The sequence below is a fragment of the Trichosurus vulpecula genome, chromosome 6, assembly GCF_011100635.1.
Source record: "Trichosurus vulpecula isolate mTriVul1 chromosome 6, mTriVul1.pri, whole genome shotgun sequence".
NCBI lineage: Eukaryota > Metazoa > Chordata > Mammalia > Diprotodontia > Phalangeridae > Trichosurus > Trichosurus vulpecula.
Window position 1 is genome coordinate 102,178,095 of NC_050578.1, and position 17,455 is coordinate 102,195,549.

The following is a 17,455-nucleotide window of genomic DNA, read 5'->3' on the forward strand; positions in this document are numbered from 1 at the left end:
ACTAAAATTGTTAATTGGGGAAGACTATTTAATTGCTTGACATTACAGGAATGTTTACCCCAAATGTGTGTTTATGGAAGAGGCGAAAGCACAGCAGGGTATGCAATTCCTATTAAAAGGAAGTACAGATGCCACCACTAGTGTCCTAGGAGGCCAGTGACAGACTCTCCACTGCTCCCCTGACCCATCTGATGCTCCATTTGATAGCCTTCCCAGCATCCCAGCCTCCTTTTGCAGGGCCGTTTATCTCTGTCAGATGGCTGCCTGGTGAAAGTCAGTCCTCCCGGCAATAAAGGGTGAGGCCCAGCCACCAGGGAGAAAGGCAGGACGCAGGGCAGCTGAGCTGGCGGCCTTCCTGGGTGGGGCAGAGGTCCCTAGTGTTGAGAACCTCACCCCCACCCCTTGAGATTACCCCTGGGCAGGAAATGGGATGAAGACCACAGAGGCCGGGTGGAGGCAGCCGCCCTGCTCCCAGCTTCAAACTCCTCTGTTCCCGATGCTTCAATCAGAGGCCTAATCTTATTTTAATGGAGCTTTTTGCATTTAATATTTATATGTGCCAGTGATTGGAGCAGGTTACAAAGCAGTGATGTTCTAGAAAGGCTTCTTCCTCTTTTTGACTAATTACTAGCAACCATAGAGCGTGCTCTGTCCTCTGCACTGTACAATTGGAGATGCAGGCTAATAAAGGCCAAGTTTACCCACCGCCGAGTGATGCTGTCGAGCAACAGGGACTGTGCCACATTTAGAAAAGTCTTTTGGCTGCCTGGATGTCAGAAGAATAACAAATGTTTATAACCATTCTCAGCAGTAGGGAGAGATATTGGATGGCCTGGGGGCAGCAGAAGCTATATATACACGGGAGCAGATGAATTGTAGTGTTGAAAGAGGAGGAGGAGGAGGAAATTCCCCCCTCCAAAATCTAACGGTACCGGGGGAGACAGTCGCAACAAGAAGTGATGGAAGACTCTGACAGCCTGAGTTTCGACAGATGTGCAGATAGAGACATTGTTGGATTGCATCCGCTTCCTCAATTTTTAAACAAGTTGGGAGTGATTTCTGAGGTTATGGGAAAGCGCCGACTAAAAAGCCCCAAATGGGAGGGCATCAGGAGTCTGGGGCCACACTGGAGAGTCTGCCCTGCCCTGTTGCTACATCTGGGTGCTGTGTGAGCCCATAGCGTTCTGTGGCAGAACTGGAAAGCCTGGTCATGCCCGTGCCAGGGAGTTAGCAGTGATGTCTTGGATAGGAAGGGATGGAAGCAGGTTCAAAACCTCCTGATCAAAAACCCAGTAACCTTGACTCCTCTCTCTGTCTCTCTGTCTCTCTCTCGCTCCCCCCCATCTCCCTCTCCTTCTCTTTCTCTCCCCTTACCTTCATCTCCCCATCCCCCTTCCCTGTCTGTCACCCCCTTCCTCCCCCACCTCTATCTCTGTTTCCCTTGGCTTCTTTCCTTCTCTCTGTCTTTCCCATCCCTCTTTCTGTCACCCCCTTCCTCCCCCCTCACAAGCTGTCTGTCTCCCCCTCCCTCTCTGTTTCCCCATCCCTTTCTCCCCTTTCCTCCCCCTTCTCTATCTCTGTCTCCCTCTCCCTCTCCCCCCTCCACTCTCTCTCCCTCCCTTCCCCTGTCTCTCTGTCACTCTCTCTCCAGGCACTTGCCAGGTCTAGATGCTTCCACCTGCACAGCGCCCCCCTCCCAATCCCTCCCCTTCACTCCACTCCCATGGCCAGAGCCCCGCTTCAGCCTCTCGTCCCCTCTTGCCTGGACTAACACAGCATCCTCCCTCCTTCCACTCTGTGTCTCCTGTGTGCTCTGTCCTCTGCACAGCTGCCAAATCAATATTCCTAGGGCGAAGGTTTTCCTGTCTCACTCTCCTACTCGGAGATCTGTGGTGGCTCTCGGATTGCTTCTAGAAAAATAATAGAGTACTAACTGACACAGAAGGAGCCTTAAATTTTTCATAGCATTTTGTATTTATCATCTCCTGACATTGACAACCTTGTCAGTCTGAGTTCCACTTTCTTTTCCAGGTGTTCCTCCTTATGCCCCTGCACCATTCTGCTTCAGCCATACTGGCCCAAACTCACCCCACCATCTCCTACCTCTCTACATTTGCTGGGCCTGTAATGCATTTCTTTACCTTCACCTACTTCTAGCTACTAAGGCCTAGTTCATGAACCACCGCCTGCAGGACTTCCTGATTCCCTGTTTTCAAGCCTTTTGCCTCCTCCAAATTATCTTTTTTTTCCTTGTCTGTGTATGTTTGCTCGCCATAGTAGCATGTAGGCTGCTTGAAGGCAGCAGTGTGTGTCTGTCTGTCTGTGTCTGTGTCTATCTGTCTTCATCCCTGGTGCCTGGCATTTTTTTTTTCACCATCCCTATGATTTCATGAACGTAAGGAGCTGCCTGTAAGAAGCTTCCTCTCCCAGCAGGTTCCCCTCAAGAGACTCTTCTGAGGCACAGGTTACAGGCTCTTTCCCAGGGTCACCCAGCCACTATGGATAACCAGTGGGACTCACACACAAGTCACTTGTCTTGCCTCTCACCTGGCATTTGTAGGCCAGGTGAGAAATGCTTGTTAAATTGAGTAGTTGAAGAACTCAAGCTTAGGGGCAAGAGATTTTGGTTTAAATCCCAGTTCTTGGTACTTGCCTGTCTAAACTTGAAGAAGCCTCTTCCTTTCTGGGCCTCCATCTCCATTGCTGGGATATGAGAGGTCAAAAAGATCTCTAACAACCTTTCCAGCTCTGAATCACCATGAGGCCTAGAAGCAGCAAGGGTGATGAGCTATTTGGGTAATTCCTTCCTGGGGACCTTAGCTTACAGGTCTTAAAAGCTCAGGGAAAAGATGTCTATGCAGACCCTGCTATGCTTTAGGGAGAGTTTTCTGAGTCCCCCTCACCTCCTCTTTTGTCCTTATTAGGCAGGCTCCACTGTTCCCTTCCCCTCCCAACACGGCCGGCTGGGTTCTCCATACCCTAGGACACTGCCTCTCTGACTTCTCCTTTACTAACCTTACTTATAGCCGCCATAGTTTTCATAGCACCATCCTCTAGGGAGCTCACACCTGAGGAGCACTGTAAGTACATGTACACATTAGGCAAGGTAGCTGCCTTTCTGGGAGGCAAGTAGAGATAGGTGCAGCTAAGAATTCCCATTTTTCAAGTGGATATAGAGACCCAGAGAGATAAAGCCATGTCCTGGCCAGCGACTGAGTAACTGACCTTGGGCAAAAGCATGATGATAATCAATCTTGTTCTCTAATGACCAGACCAGGCCTGTTCAGTAGCATGTGACAATCCCTGTCTTTTTAGAACTCAGCCCTCTGGATCCAGCCAGTTACGAATAGCAGGCTCCCATGACAGAGTGGCAGAATTAACCTGCTAATAAAAGCCAGATGACTTCAGAGCCCTGGAACTCTTAGGCCACGAACATTTTCCAGACTTCTGTCCAAATTAATGCTTCAAAGGAGATAGGAGTGTGTGCGTGCCCTCTCCTTGTGCATGTCTAGAACGAGATACTTGTAATGTGCTGTGTGTGTCCCCAGAGTCTTCCCACCTCAGGCTGGGGAGTCAGCGTCAAATCGGGGCCCTGGATAGAGAGAGAGAAAACATGTTCCAGTCTCCAGCTCCCACACTTAACCTGTTTCCCACCACCATCCCTTTGGGCATACACTTTTGACAAGGTTTTTGGGCAGTAAAATTTTATGTATCTTACTGCATAGAGGCGTTGATCATTTTCTTCCTCTTCTTACTGGCCCTTCATATATTTGCAGGAAGCACATGTCCTGCTGTGCCCTGCCCCTCTTAGAGGCTCAAACTGGTATATGTTAGCCTGGCTCACCTTATACAGTGGCTCCTTCTCAAAGAGGGGAAGATATTGCCTCTCTCCATCAACATGCTTCCTTTCCTGGTCTGAGATGCAGTAAGCCATTTTAACTGCACAGATGTCTCTCTCTCCTCTGACTCTGAAGGCTAATAAGTATCAGACTGATATGGGCAAATGAGCATCATTCATCCTACAAATATTTATTAACCTGATATGTGCCAGACCCTGTGCTAGGCAATATGTCATACATTAACTACAAAGAGAGAAACCAAGCATCCACTGCCCTCAAAGAGCTTAGATTGGGGGGAGAGGGGGTGGACAACACAGACACAAAGAAGGCCATGCAAAATTTTCTTAAAGTAAATACAAATTCATGATGACATGGAGAGGGTGATGGAGATGACAGGGGACGTAGAATGTGAGGAACTCGGGAAATGCCTCTTGGGTACAGTGGACGTTTTCTGAGATGTGAAAGCTTACTATGGCTCGTGGAGTTTGTGAAGGGGACTAGTGTGCAATCAGTCTGGAAAGAGGGTATGGAGACACATTCTGAAGGCTTTCAAATGGCAAACAGAAAAGCTTGGAGTATTTTATCCTGGCAGCAATAAGGAGCCATGGAAATTTTGTGAGGCAGAATGTGATATGACCTGTAATTTTAGGAGCATGTGCTCTAAGATCATGCACAGAAAGGCTTTGTGAACTTTAAAATGTTGGTTGTTACTGTCATCATTCTTACTGTTTTCTCTCTATCCTTCAAATCATATACTTATAAAAAATGTAAAAAACAAAAGCCTTTTGTTGGAGAAACATTTGGGTAGCAATCAAAAGAGGGTATGTAACTGTCATCCCCCAGGAACTAAAATTTGAGTTTATGCCCCCATCTGTCAGCCCTGGCATACGCACTGCAGTATGTGCAATGCAGGAAAGACAAAGGCCTTTCCAGCTTATATATTACCCCATCGCTTTGGCCATAACTCTTTACCATTAATTGGGCACCAGTGCTACACTCTGAACTGCCTGGTGCTTCTCGGGCAGGCAGATGCCATGCCTGAGACCTCTGTTCCTGGGCACAAACCACTGTGCCCCAATGGTACTTCCCTGGGCAGAGGGTCAAACATAAGCAGGAGCTTGAGATTTATCCTGCTGAAACATAAAGTGAGCATTAACAAAGCCAGGGAGAACACCAGCAAGGAGAAAATGTGCTGGAGGCACGGGCCACTCCCTGTAGTAGCTCAAGCCTCCTCGTTTCTGCTAGATCAGGAGATTGAATTTTAACACCGTAAGAGACTTTGTAGGTTTAGATCTGGGGCTGGAAAGGAACTTAGGGACCGACTAGTCCAACCCCTTCATTTTGCAGATGGGCAGATTGAGGACCATGGACGTATTTGAACCCAGTTTCTCTGATTCCAAAACCAGTGCTTTATCCAGGTTTAAGTCACTTAACCTAGGTTTGCCTCAGTTTCTTTGACTCTATTTTATGGGGATAATAGCAGCACCTACATCCCAGGGTTGTTGTGAGAATCAAATGAGATAATATTTGTAAAATGCTAGGCAGAGTGCGTGGCACATAGTAGGTGTATTTGAAGTGCTAGCCACTATTATTACTACTCTCCACTGCAATATTTTGAACTATAAAGCTAATTTGTTAACTGTGCATATTAAGGCAACTTGGCACAGTGGATGGAAGGCCCGCCTTTCCAGTCAGAAAGGCCTGTCTCCACCATACACTAACCCTGGGGAAGTGACTTAGCTGGTGGTCCAGGCAGTTTTTTAACACTTAAGTTACAGATGGAAAGAGTGGAAAGAGTTTGCACATCAGCTGCTCTCCGCACTGACAAAATTATTGCTCCAGACACAAAACAAAAGCGATATTTGTATATGCCAAATCTCAGACCCTAACAACAAGCTTGATGGCTTAGTGGGTTGCATGTTGTACTTGGAGTACTTCTTTTAAAAAAATAGCATTTTTTTTCCCAATTATATGTCAAGACAATTTTTAGCATTCATTTTTACAAGATTTTGAGTTCCAGATTTTTCTCCCTCCCTCCACTCTTCCTAAAATGGTAAGCAATTTGTTACAGGTTATACGCATTCTATCATGGAAAACATATTTCCATATCAGTCACAGTTGTGAAAGAAGAAAGAGATCAAAAGGAAAAAAACACAAAAAGAGTAAAGTAAGTGAAAAAAGTGCACTTTGATCTGCGTTCAGAGCCCGGAAACTCCTTATCTGGACGTATTTGTCTTGGATCATTGTGTTGCTGAGAAGAGCTGAGTGTTCCTGTTGGTCATCAAACAATGCTGCTGATACCACATATGATATTTTCCCAGTTCTGGTCATTTCACTTTGCATCATTTCAAGCCCTTCCAGGTTTTTCTGAAATCTGCCTGTTGGTCATTTCTTACTGCACAATAGTATTTCATTACATTCATATGCCACAGCTTGTTTAGCCATTCCCCAGCTGATGGGCATCCTCTCAGTTTCCAATATTTTGCCACTATGAAAAGGACTACTATAAATATTTTTGCACATGTGGGTCCTTTACCCTTTTTTATGATCTCTTTGGGATATATACCTAGTAGTGGTATTGTTGGATCAAAGGGTATGCACAGTTTGATTGCCCTTTGGGCATAGTTCCAAATTGCTCTCCAGAATGGTCAGATCAGTTCACAACTCCACCAACAGTGTATTTAAGTGTCCCAATTTTCCCACATCCTCTCCAACATTTATCATTTTCCCTTTTTGTTAGATTAGCCAATTTGATATGTGTGAGGTGGTGCCCCAGAGTTGTTTTAATTTGTATATCTCTAATCAGAAGTGATTCAGAGCACTTCTTTATATGCCTATAGATAGCTTTGATTTCTTTATCTGAAAACTGCTTGTTCATATCCTTTGACCATTTATCAATTGGAGAATGGCTTGTACTCTTATAAATTTGACTCGGTTCTCTATATATTTGAGGAATGAGGCTTTTATCAGAGGCACTTGAGGTAAAGATTGTTTCCCAGCTTTCTGTTTTCCTTCTAATCTTGGTTGCATTGTTTTTGTTTGTGCAAAATCTTTTTAATTGACTCTAATCAAAATTATCTGTTTTACATTTCATAATGTTCTGTATCTCTTGTTTGGTCATAAACCTGTAACTCACTTAACATCTTTAAGAATTTGGACGCTATACCACTTGGTGCATACACATTTAGTGTTGATATTACTTCATTGTCTGTGGTATCTTTTAGCACAATATAGTTTCCTTCCTTTTGCTTTTGTCTGAGATCACAATTTCTACCCCTCCTTTTTTTTTACTACAGCTAAAGCATAATAGATTCTGCTCCAGCCCCTTACATTTACTTTGTGTGTGTCTTTCTGCTTCAGGCCTGTTTCTTGTAAGCAACATACTGTAGGATACTGGTTTTGATCCACTCTGCCGCTCCCGTTTTATGAGAGAGTTTATCCCATGACTACCTGTGTGTTTCCCTCCCTCCTATTTTTTCTTTTGTTTGTCCTCTCTCCTTTCACCTTTTCCCTCATCAACAGAGTTTTGCTTCTGTCTACCACCTCCCCCAGTCTGCCCTCTCTTTTGTCATTCCCACCCCCTGCCCATTCCCCTGGCTGTGCTGAGGCACATGGTGGGGGGGGGGAGGCCTGGTGTTAGTGTTTGCCTGCTCCACCACACTGGGGCTAGAATTTCCCACTGATTTGTGAGGAGGGGCTTGCTGGGACGCTTTCTGTCCTGGAACATGTTCCCTTTTACCCGAGTGAGGCAGAACTTTCCTGCCCATCTTTTAAGTTTCTTGGGCTAAAAGAATGTTTTACCTTGTCTTTTTGCTGGTTCTGCTGTTCCAGTATTTGTTTTGGGGGTGCTATTTTATGGTTGTTTGGAGGTGAATATGGGAGAGTTGGGCAATTTACTGCTTATTACACCATCTTGGCTCCCAGAAGTCCCCTGGACTCCTTTTCTTTAAAGGGTATGATGCATACCTCCCACTCTTGGAGGGATTTGTAGGTTTGCCTTCTCAGATATTCATGGGATATCTTCATTCTGGATATTTCTGCCCAATTTTAACAAGCTGATCTTTCCCAAGCACTTTGTAAGGTGCCAGATTCATTGCTGTGCTGCTGTTTCTGCTGGTCTCAGAACCAGCTCTCCTGCTTTGGAGTCTGTGGTGTTTGCACAGGGTGTCAAGGTGGGCTGATGCCCAATGAGGCCCTGGATGCACAGTGTTCTCCCTGCCCCCATCCAGGCCATGCCTAAAATAAATGCCACCTTTTCTACCAAACTGCTCCGCCTCAGAGAGATGTATGGATTCTTGATTAGCAAATGGGAGGGAGGGGGGTGCTTCTATTCTGAGCTGTGTTTCTAGACCTCAAGGGATGCCCTACCTATGGGCTGTACACTTTTGAGTGGTCTCTGCAGACAGAGTTGAACAGAAATAAACACTTTGCCAAAACCTGCTTTTTTTAGCACTCCTTTTTTTTAAAACACCAGTATATTTAAAAAACCACAACAACAGCACGCTTTTTGATGTCCTCTTTCCTGTGTAGCTCACAGTAGCAGTTAGGAAAGCCAGCTGTCCCCTTCGGTGCCCATGGCCATCTTGAGTCTTCAGCAGTCTTTTGGGAAAAGTGAATTTGCATTTCCCAGCATTTTTTCCGGCACCTCTTTGGGAAGACATGGACCCGGACTGCTTCCCTACCAGGCATTGCTGGTGACTTCCCTCGAGGTCAGATGATAAAGATGTCAGGGGAAAAGGGCAAAGACCAGGCACCCAGGCTTCATTATTGCCAGCTTCTGTGAGAAGGCGCATTATATGATAGTGCACAGTGACTGGATTCAGTAAGCCTTTATTAAGCACCTCCTGCATACAGGGGACCGTGTATTCAAAAAATGAAAAGATGAAAGCAAAAACAGTCCCTTTGTTCAAGAGCTTCTGACAGGGCCGGGGGTCTGTGAATTTGCTTTTTTTATATATTCTAACAATCACATTTCAGTATAATTGATTCCTCTGTAATCTGTATTTTAAAACTATATTCTGAGAAGGAGTAGATAAGCTTCCCCACAGTGCCAAAGGGGACCATGACACATGGTTCATAATAACAACCAAAATGATGACGGGAATAGCTCACATTTGCATGGTACTTTAAGGTTTGCAAACGTTTCTCTCGTCCACAGACACATTATCTCCTTTGTACCTCACAACAGCCCTGTGAAGTAACTGCTGTCATCCTCCTTTGGCATGTGGGGCAAGGGGGAGTCAGAGAGGGTGACTCAGTAATGATAATTAACGTTTATATAGTGCTTACTGTGTGCCCGGCACTGTGCTAAGTGCTTCATAATTATCTCCCTCAATCCTCACAACAACTGTGGAGGTAGATGCTGTTATGACTACCATTTTACAGATGTGGACATTGAGGCAGCCAGCCATTAAGTGACTTGCCCAGGACCACACAGCGAGTAAGTATCTGCAGCTGGATTTGAATTCAGCTCTTTCAGACTCCAGGCTTAGAGGTCTCTCCACTGTTGCCCCCTAGCTGCTCTCAACCTGTGCATAGTCCCACAGCTATTAAGCGCAGAGGCTGGATTCCAACCCAGGGCATCCTGGGGATAGTATTCTTTCTGGAACACACAGTCCACGTAAGTATTATTTCAGAAGTGGACACTGAAAACTTGAGGGATCTGGAAAAGCCTTATTGGAGGCCCTCAGCTCCCAAACTGAGCCTCGAAAGAAACTAGGGAGTCTGGAGAGAGTGCATTCCAGACACGGGGGACGTGGAGGCCAGAGGTGAAGCATCACGTGGGGGAAACCGCACATGAGCCCGATTGGCTGAAGCATCGAGTAGAGGAGAAGGGAGTGGGGAAAATCAGGCCAGGAGGGTGGACCAGATGAGCTAAATTGTGCCAACCTCAGTGAGACCAGTGAGGAAACTACTGTGAGTGATGAGGCCTGGACTACAGTGTGCCTGAGTGAGAAAAGAAGCGCATCTGAATAATGTTGGGCAAGATCAGTGAGACTTGGCGATTGACTGACTGTTGGAAGGTAAAGGAGGGTGAAGAGTCAAGCCAGACTTTGTGGGGTGACTCCAAGGTGGCAAATCTCTAAATATTTATTAAGTACTTACTATATGCAAAGTACTGTGCTAGGTAAAAAAAAAATTAACGAAGAACTACACAGGACTTGGAGGGGTTTACAGTTTACTGGAGAAGTAGTGTTACGAACACAGTTAGTTATATATGATGAAGGGTAAATATGATGTGGGTAATGGAAAGACCCTGACAGTGTGGAATGGGACAATATGAGGAGAGGGTGGCTGATTTCATGGGCAGGACAACGTGCACAAAGGAAGCAGCACCTGCACCTAAGCTAGACCTTGAATGAAGAGAAAGATCATACATTACTGAGATTGACCTGTCACAGGCTTGGAAGCCTGTTCGTTTGTTTGTTTGTTTTAATATTTAATATAGTAAAGAGAGATTGTATCTAGCAGCACTCCCAGCTGGTCCATCCCACTGGGCTAAAAGCTCCCGTGCTTGTGAGGAGGGTTTACAGGGCCACAGCTTTGGCTTCATTGGTCCCAATGTTCTAGGTAAACCACGCCAGAGGCACTGTGCTCTGTGCACAGAAGATGCTTAACATTCTACAGGAATTATGTATGTGCTTGGACACATGGGTGGGCTGGGGAAGTCAAGACAACTTTGCTGAGCCTGAAAGCAGCATCCCATTCACCTTACCTTTCTGGTACTGTTCACACTGGTTGTTGGACAAATCTGCTCTCCTAGGAGGGCTGGCTCATGACCAGCCCCACTCTCTGCCACAGTGGGAATGGGGAGTTTTCCATCTCCTTCATTGTCATAGTAATGATGATATAAATATACAGTTATGACTGCAGGCAAACATGGACCTAGAGCCTGCGGGGAGGAACAAAGAACATTGCTGCAGCCCCCATGTTATATGAGAACCAAAGGAAGAAAGGAAAGAACCACCAGAGGTCCTAAGACCTCTCTTCCTTACAAATATTCTTCATGTTCAAGGGGATCATTTTTTAAAAAATAGAAAAACACACAGACATTAATGGATAATTGTCCCAGTCAGGCCTGGATTCAGCTCTCCCTGTAGGGGATAAATAAAAGGTAGGCCTAGGGATTCCATGCATTTTAATTTATGCTTTTATTTTGTATTCTCATTATGAGGCCAAATAACTTCCTGCCCTCGTGGAGTCCTCTTCCCCAGCAGGATGAGTTATCTGGAGTTAAGAGTTAGTCTCAGCCCACTGGCTGCCTCCTACTGCTTTCGCGTGGGTCCTAGCCTTTACAGAAAGTTGCCATTTCATTTAATTCGTTCGTCGGATTTATAGTATGCCTGTCTCCTGGTTGTCAGCACGAGTCCTGGGACTAGTCATTGCCCCCTCACAACTCCCACAGCAGTGCCATAGAGGGGGAAGACTGGCTCTGCCCAGAGAGAGCGGCATGATTCAGCCGAGTGGGAGGGAAGCAGCTCTCTAAGAGGGGTATACAGGAGATGCCCACTAGACACCTGTTCACACTGATAGAAGGGAGTCCAGAGCAGCCCAGTGTCGTGGTGCACTTGTCACCAGTGGTTCGGGACAGAACATTGATGAAAAATGAATGCCAGGCATTAGAGCTGGGAGGGGCCTTAGACATTATCTAGATGAAGACAGGCCCAAAGGGTTGATGTCACTTGCTCAAGGCCACCCAAGGAAACAGGATTTGAAGCTAGATTTTTTGACTCCAAATCTAGTGATCTCTCCACATCACTTAATGGATTCTTTCACATTCAGTATAAGAAAGACTTTGGTATCAGTTAAGCCTTTTCTCTTCCTCCTTCTCCCTTCCCCAAACCCTTGTAACTTGGCATGAGATCATTCTTTGCTATGCCCTCCCCACTCTGACTCTTAGGTTTTTGAGGAATTATGGCAGAACCAAGGGAAGACTCCAGGCCAGATCGTTCAAGAGAAGAAACTTGAGCTGCTCCAGGACCAAGAGGAGCTGGAAGAGATATGCCAGGCAGTGCTGGCCAAGCATCCTCAGGAGGTGACTGATTTCCTTTGTGACTTTATTCACAGGAGGAGGGGGCTGCCAGCAGCACGAGGGGCCAGAGGTTTCCTCCAAGTCACAGTACTCTTCACCTCCATTATGAGCTGTGGGCTTGGTTGTGACCTCAGGTCATCGGACAAAGCATAAGAGCGTTTCTGCCTTCAGATGGGGCGGGGGATTTGTCCCTGAGCCTGGCTGGCCCAGCCTGAGTATTTTTATTCTCCTTGGTATTTGGGACAATTCAAGCTCTGTCTTCATTAGAAATTCTCACCCCTTGAGCACCATTTAATTTGCATGAAGTAGTTATTCATAGGAGTGTCACCAGAATCACCAGATCAAAATTTTGACCTCTTAGGTGCCCAGCCTTTCCCGGGGCCAAAAATAACTCTCCATCCACCCCAGCTAAGCTGTCCAGAGGAGGACCTCATCATAAGAAGCTAGCCTGTGGGCCCTGCAGTGAGGGAGGGGAGAGATGGTGAGGAGAATGCTCCCAGCTTCAAGCCCACAAGTGATTGTAACGGCAGCATGGAAAATTATTTTTAAATTATGGAGAAAATTCTTGACAGGAGCGTGGCTGAAAACCAAGTCATTTTGTGTTCTGAGCATAGCACAAAATAGGCAAGTTAAAATGAGTAAGGCCTCTCCCTCCCCCAGTCTAATCATATTGTCTAGAGGGATTTTTCCACGTGGGGAAGAAAAGAATCGCCATCATCCCTTAGCGAACAGTCCCCACCTACCCATCAGCTCTCTGGAAGACACTAACAGCCCGGTAAAGAGCTCTTGATAAAGAAAATGAGCTTGCACCAGGGCTTCTGCAGTCTCCATCTTCCTGCCTCATCTGTAGCCACTGATAAAGATGAGCTCCGAGTTTGATTTGTCCTGAAGCGCTTGAGTGCAGGTACACCCAAGCCTTGGAGCCAGTGGAGGAACATCAGAGCCAAAGGTCACGAGCAGCTTCCTGCCTCACTAGCTGGTAGCTGTTTGATGTGCCTTCAGTGCTTCCTCTTCTCCCCCCTCACCTTCCGAACACTTTAAAAGAGCTGCCAGTTTTGTTTTTTTTTTTTAAACAGATCCTGCATTTTCAGTGACTACTGAGAGCCACTGCTGCAGAATTAGAGAGACTCACTGTCTTTGCTCTGATCAGACATTTTAAATTCCCCTTAGGGAACTTACTCACTCAAAGGACTTTTAAGAAGCTCAGATTGCATTTAATACTTAGTGAAGTATGTGCCCTCCTCTTATCATTACAGGAATTAAAAGGGAAGGTGGAGAGTTGAGCTTCCAGACTATCCCAGATCCAGGCCTTCATTCACTTGCTGATTTTCCCATTCAGTTATATCACTTGCCAGAGTTTGGAAATTTCCCTTCAGCAGATCTAGAGAACTAGGGATCTTCAGATTTGTCTTTACAGAAAAGGCCATGGGCCAACAAAGATGGCCAGACTCAACCTTCCATAAAGTCCATTCTCCCCACTCCTAGATAAGGCTAAGAAACAACTGCCTAGTACAGCTGTTTGCTTTTCCTCTTAAATGTATTTTCTTCATTTCTTTGAAGGTCATGGCAGTGAAGAAGGGAAACCAGAAAGTTGTGAATAAACTGATCGGAATGGTCCGAAAGGCAACAGAAGGACGAGCAGACCCAGCCAGGATAAAGCAGATCCTGGAGAAGCAGCTGCAGTGAGCAGCACTGGAGCCAGCTCCCTTGACTGGAGCATGAAGAAAGCAAACCAGCATAGACTGTGTCTGGGCCCCTTCCCTAGGATCTCCAGGGTCTCATTACCTCCTGAGCCAACCAGGAATCCACTATGCTCACCACAGATCAGCAGCATGCCCTGGCCTCCAGAGCTCAGCCAGCGTTCCCATCCCCATCCTAGACTTTACAAAATGGGCACCACGTCCCCACCACCAAGATTACCAGGAAATTCTCCACCGGAGAACAGGAGGTCTTACTCCCATGTTTATTTCTGTGCCAGTGGGAGCTTAGGGGGTTTCAGTCAGAAATGTAGCAGCAACCGAAAGTCTCAGATTCTAGAATTCTGAAATAAATAAATCAGGCTTGACGATTTCAAAGGATGTACCAGCTTTTCTCTTTAGAGTGAAACAAAAAAAAAAGTAAATCCAGTAATCCAAGCACTATATTTTTAGCACTAGAAATTGGTTGGGTCAGGCAAAAGGAACTGCAGCATCTGCACACAAGATTGTGGTAGGAGGTACAGGAGCAGAGAAACAATGGTGTCACCCCTACCTGCTCATCAGCTGCTTAATAGGGATGCTTTGGTTTTCAGCTTTGACAACATGAGGAACCTAGAGCTCTGGGTATAAGGTCTGAGTAAAAAAAGGGAAAAAAAGGCAAATAGATGTTTTCAAATATTTTAATGAATAAAATATATACCCATACTTTACATAAAAAAATTAACTTACAATTCAAATATTGTGCAGATGACCCCAAAAAAGCTGTAACATTAGGTTGACTTGTTTTATCTGGAAAGCATAATACTCTAATTAGCAAATAGAGACCTTGACCTTAAAAAATAATCATCTTGTACTTAACTTGACATCCAAATGAAGGCTTCCTTGCTTTTATTCATGTTATATGACCACATTGCACAGTAGGCCTCCTTTGTACCTGGATGCTCTGTAACCTCTGACTCAGAGCTGGCTATTAAAGACAAGTTTGGTTTTTTTCCTTTTGTTTTTAAATCACATGGGACAAAAAACAAGAAAGTAGAATTTTGCAGCTGCCCTAGCTTGATACAAAACATCATCAGCCCTTGAAAAAAAAAACAAAATGCAAGAGACAGAGATGCCTCTTCCTATACTTAATGCTGTTCCAGTGACAGCCGGATGCCATGAGAAATGTGTTGCCAGCCTCTCCCCTGTCCCTCCAGATTTTCCAAATACCCACTTGGCAGCAAGCAGAGGTGGTTATTCCCTGAGAGAATGTGGAGGGGAGGAAAGTATCCTGCTTACTTTTCAAAACGAGGAATTGGCTCTTGATGGCTGTACTCTCAATGTTAGATAAGTAGCGAGGAATGAGCAAGTAACCTCTTCGTTCTGTTTAGAATTTTGAGATTCTGCCTCATGCTAAAAAAAAAACAAAACGCATGCAGGGTTTCCTACTTAAACTGAAAACTAACAGACCCAAAAACAAAAGGCCTATGTTTTATTTTCTCCAGTCCTCCCTAGGAAAGCAAGAAACTCTTTTCTCTCTCTAGATTCCATAATTCCATGAATTACGAATGAGAAGGGAAAGCAACCTTTTCTATCTTTAACAAATAGAGGATTTTGCTGTTTGCGTTAATCTTTCACAAAAGGCCCATGCTTCTAGGATAATAAAATTTGGCCAAGGCATTTCAGGCTTTTTTCAGAACTTAAGTCATTACTTAATTAAGATGGCAACTCTCTCAAGATTTTTTTTTTAAACAGCAAATGTCTTTGTAAACCATATTAAAGACTGAAGATTCACAATGAAAAATGTCAGAGTTAAAACACTTGGCCTTTAAAATGCCAAATCTTCCACATTGCAGACAATTGACTATTACCAAGTTTTAAGATCTCCCAAAAGGGACTTTGTGTTGACCTAGCTGCAACTGTAAGAAGTCAGGTATGGTATCACAGACATTTTACTTGGACCCTCAACTAAACAATGTGATTTGTTTGCTTACCAGCAAAGCAGTAGCTCCATCCTCCCTACATTCTTTGCATGGGTGTCAATTTTGTTTGGTACCCTTCTTTGCTATTCTAGGAAAATCTCATTAAAATGTATGAGTCAACACCAAGGTGGAGTCTTTACCATCTGTCCCTTGAAGCTCCACCTGTAGAGATTGGTGGCTGATAACTCTGTGCTCTGACTGTGAGAGATGATGTGGGAAAACAGGCCCTTCCCCCAGACTGACTTAGAACATGGCCTCCTGGCCCAAGAGCAAGCTTTGGGAGTATTTTCCCACTGCGAGAACAGTCTCCCACTCTAAGCTGGCCAACACTAGCCTTGGAGTCAGAAGTCCTGGGTTCAAATCCTACCATTGCCCACCTCTAGCTGTTTGGGCCAGTCACTGATGTAGAAAGGAAGGATTTCCAGAGGTCTTTAGTCCTGGCGCTTCATTTTTATAAATGAAAAAAACAAATCCAAGAAGGGAAGAGATTTGCCCAAGTCGGCATAGTGGGATTCTTCTGAGAATGTGGCAGTGCACCTGCCATAAGATTATAAGATTACGCAGAGATTATAAGAGGAGTGGAAATATGTGATAGGGTCATAAGACTATGTAGAGAAAAAGGTGCTTAAATGAGTACTGCCTTACATGCATATGGAGAGCAATAAGGCCAGAAACAACTAAAAGGTGGAGGCAACACTGCAGAATGCAGCTAGAAATCAAATTAAAATGTAAGTGGGAGATGTCTAACAAAACAAATATACTATAAAACATAGATGATCTTAATTTGTGGTCTTCTAAGTCAATGTGGGACCTGTATGGATGCTTCTATTTGAGTCTGACACCAGTGGTCTAGTATGTTCCAAAAGAATGTAAACTCATCCAGGCAAGGGACTGTTGCATTTTTGTCTTTCTCCACCACCTAGCACGGTCCGTAGAAGGCACTTGCTAAATGTTTGTCGAATGAATAAATTATAAGCTCTCTAAGCCTTAGTTTTTTCATCTCTAAAAATGGTTAAAACAAACACTTGTGCTACCTGTCCCTACAGCATTGTTGAGAGATTTATATTGGAGGGTTTGTGCAAAAGGACTAGTGCCATTTTGATGATCCTTAGTAGTTGACCATCCTTAATAATAAAACTTAGCAGGTGGTCTTTCATGGAACTCCTTTGGAATTGGTCACACACCTAATCATAACAGTTATCAATTTGGTCACCCTGAAGGCTAGAACTCAAGAGGCTGGGCATATACCTAGAGGTGAAATAAATTGGTCAGTGCAGCTGGCCAAAGATAGGCCTAAAAACACTTTCCAACCCTACTCTACTGCTGAGATGGGGATGGAGTTTTAGAGTTTTAGCTGAAAGCTGGGTTTTGAAATGAGTAACCTGGGAGGAATGAAACTATCTCAAAATTTAATTCTTGTTTTCCAAGAGCCTCACTTATATGTAGCTTGTGACCATGCCCCATCATGTATACAATTTAACAGCAGCTTCAGGGCCTCACAGATTCTACAAAGTGACCTTTTTTTTTTTCTTTTTTGAGGGCACGGGGAAAGAGGAGACTGGGTTTCTTTCTCACCCGGGGGGGGGAGTGCAGCAGCCACTCACGAGCCCAAACCCAGTACTGACTGGCATGGAAATTATAACCTGCTCCATTTTGACAACCTGGGCCAGTCTGCCCCCTCCTTAGGTGGCCCGGTGGCCCTGTGCTCTCAGGAAGTCACCATATTGGCGATAAATATGGACGTCCAGTTGGTTTTTAGTCCTGCTGGTCCTACGGCTCAGAATTCCTGAACTCAAAATATCCAACAGCCTCAGCCACCTGGCAAGGAACCTAGCAGGAATTACAGGTGTCTGCTACCACAGTCAGTTACCCATTTTTTTTAAATATGTTTATTTGAATAAGCATTAAGAAAGAAGACTAAGGAAA

The 17,455-nt window shown here is 44.9% G+C and overlaps 1 protein-coding gene across 1 annotated transcript in view; it reads left to right on the forward strand.

Moving 5' to 3' along the window:
• Positions 1 to 16,513, forward strand: part of GATB (glutamyl-tRNA amidotransferase subunit B) — a 112,871-nt gene extending 96,358 nt beyond the window's left edge. Inside the window, exons 12-13 of the mRNA XM_036763196.1 lie at positions 11,740 to 11,874; positions 13,432 to 16,513. Coding sequence (XP_036619091.1) covers positions 11,740 to 11,874; positions 13,432 to 13,557 — 261 coding nt within the window. The 3' untranslated portion in view covers positions 13,558 to 16,513. The remainder of the gene's footprint in view (positions 1 to 11,739; positions 11,875 to 13,431) is intronic.
• The last annotated feature ends 942 nt before the right edge of the window (positions 16,514 to 17,455 follow it).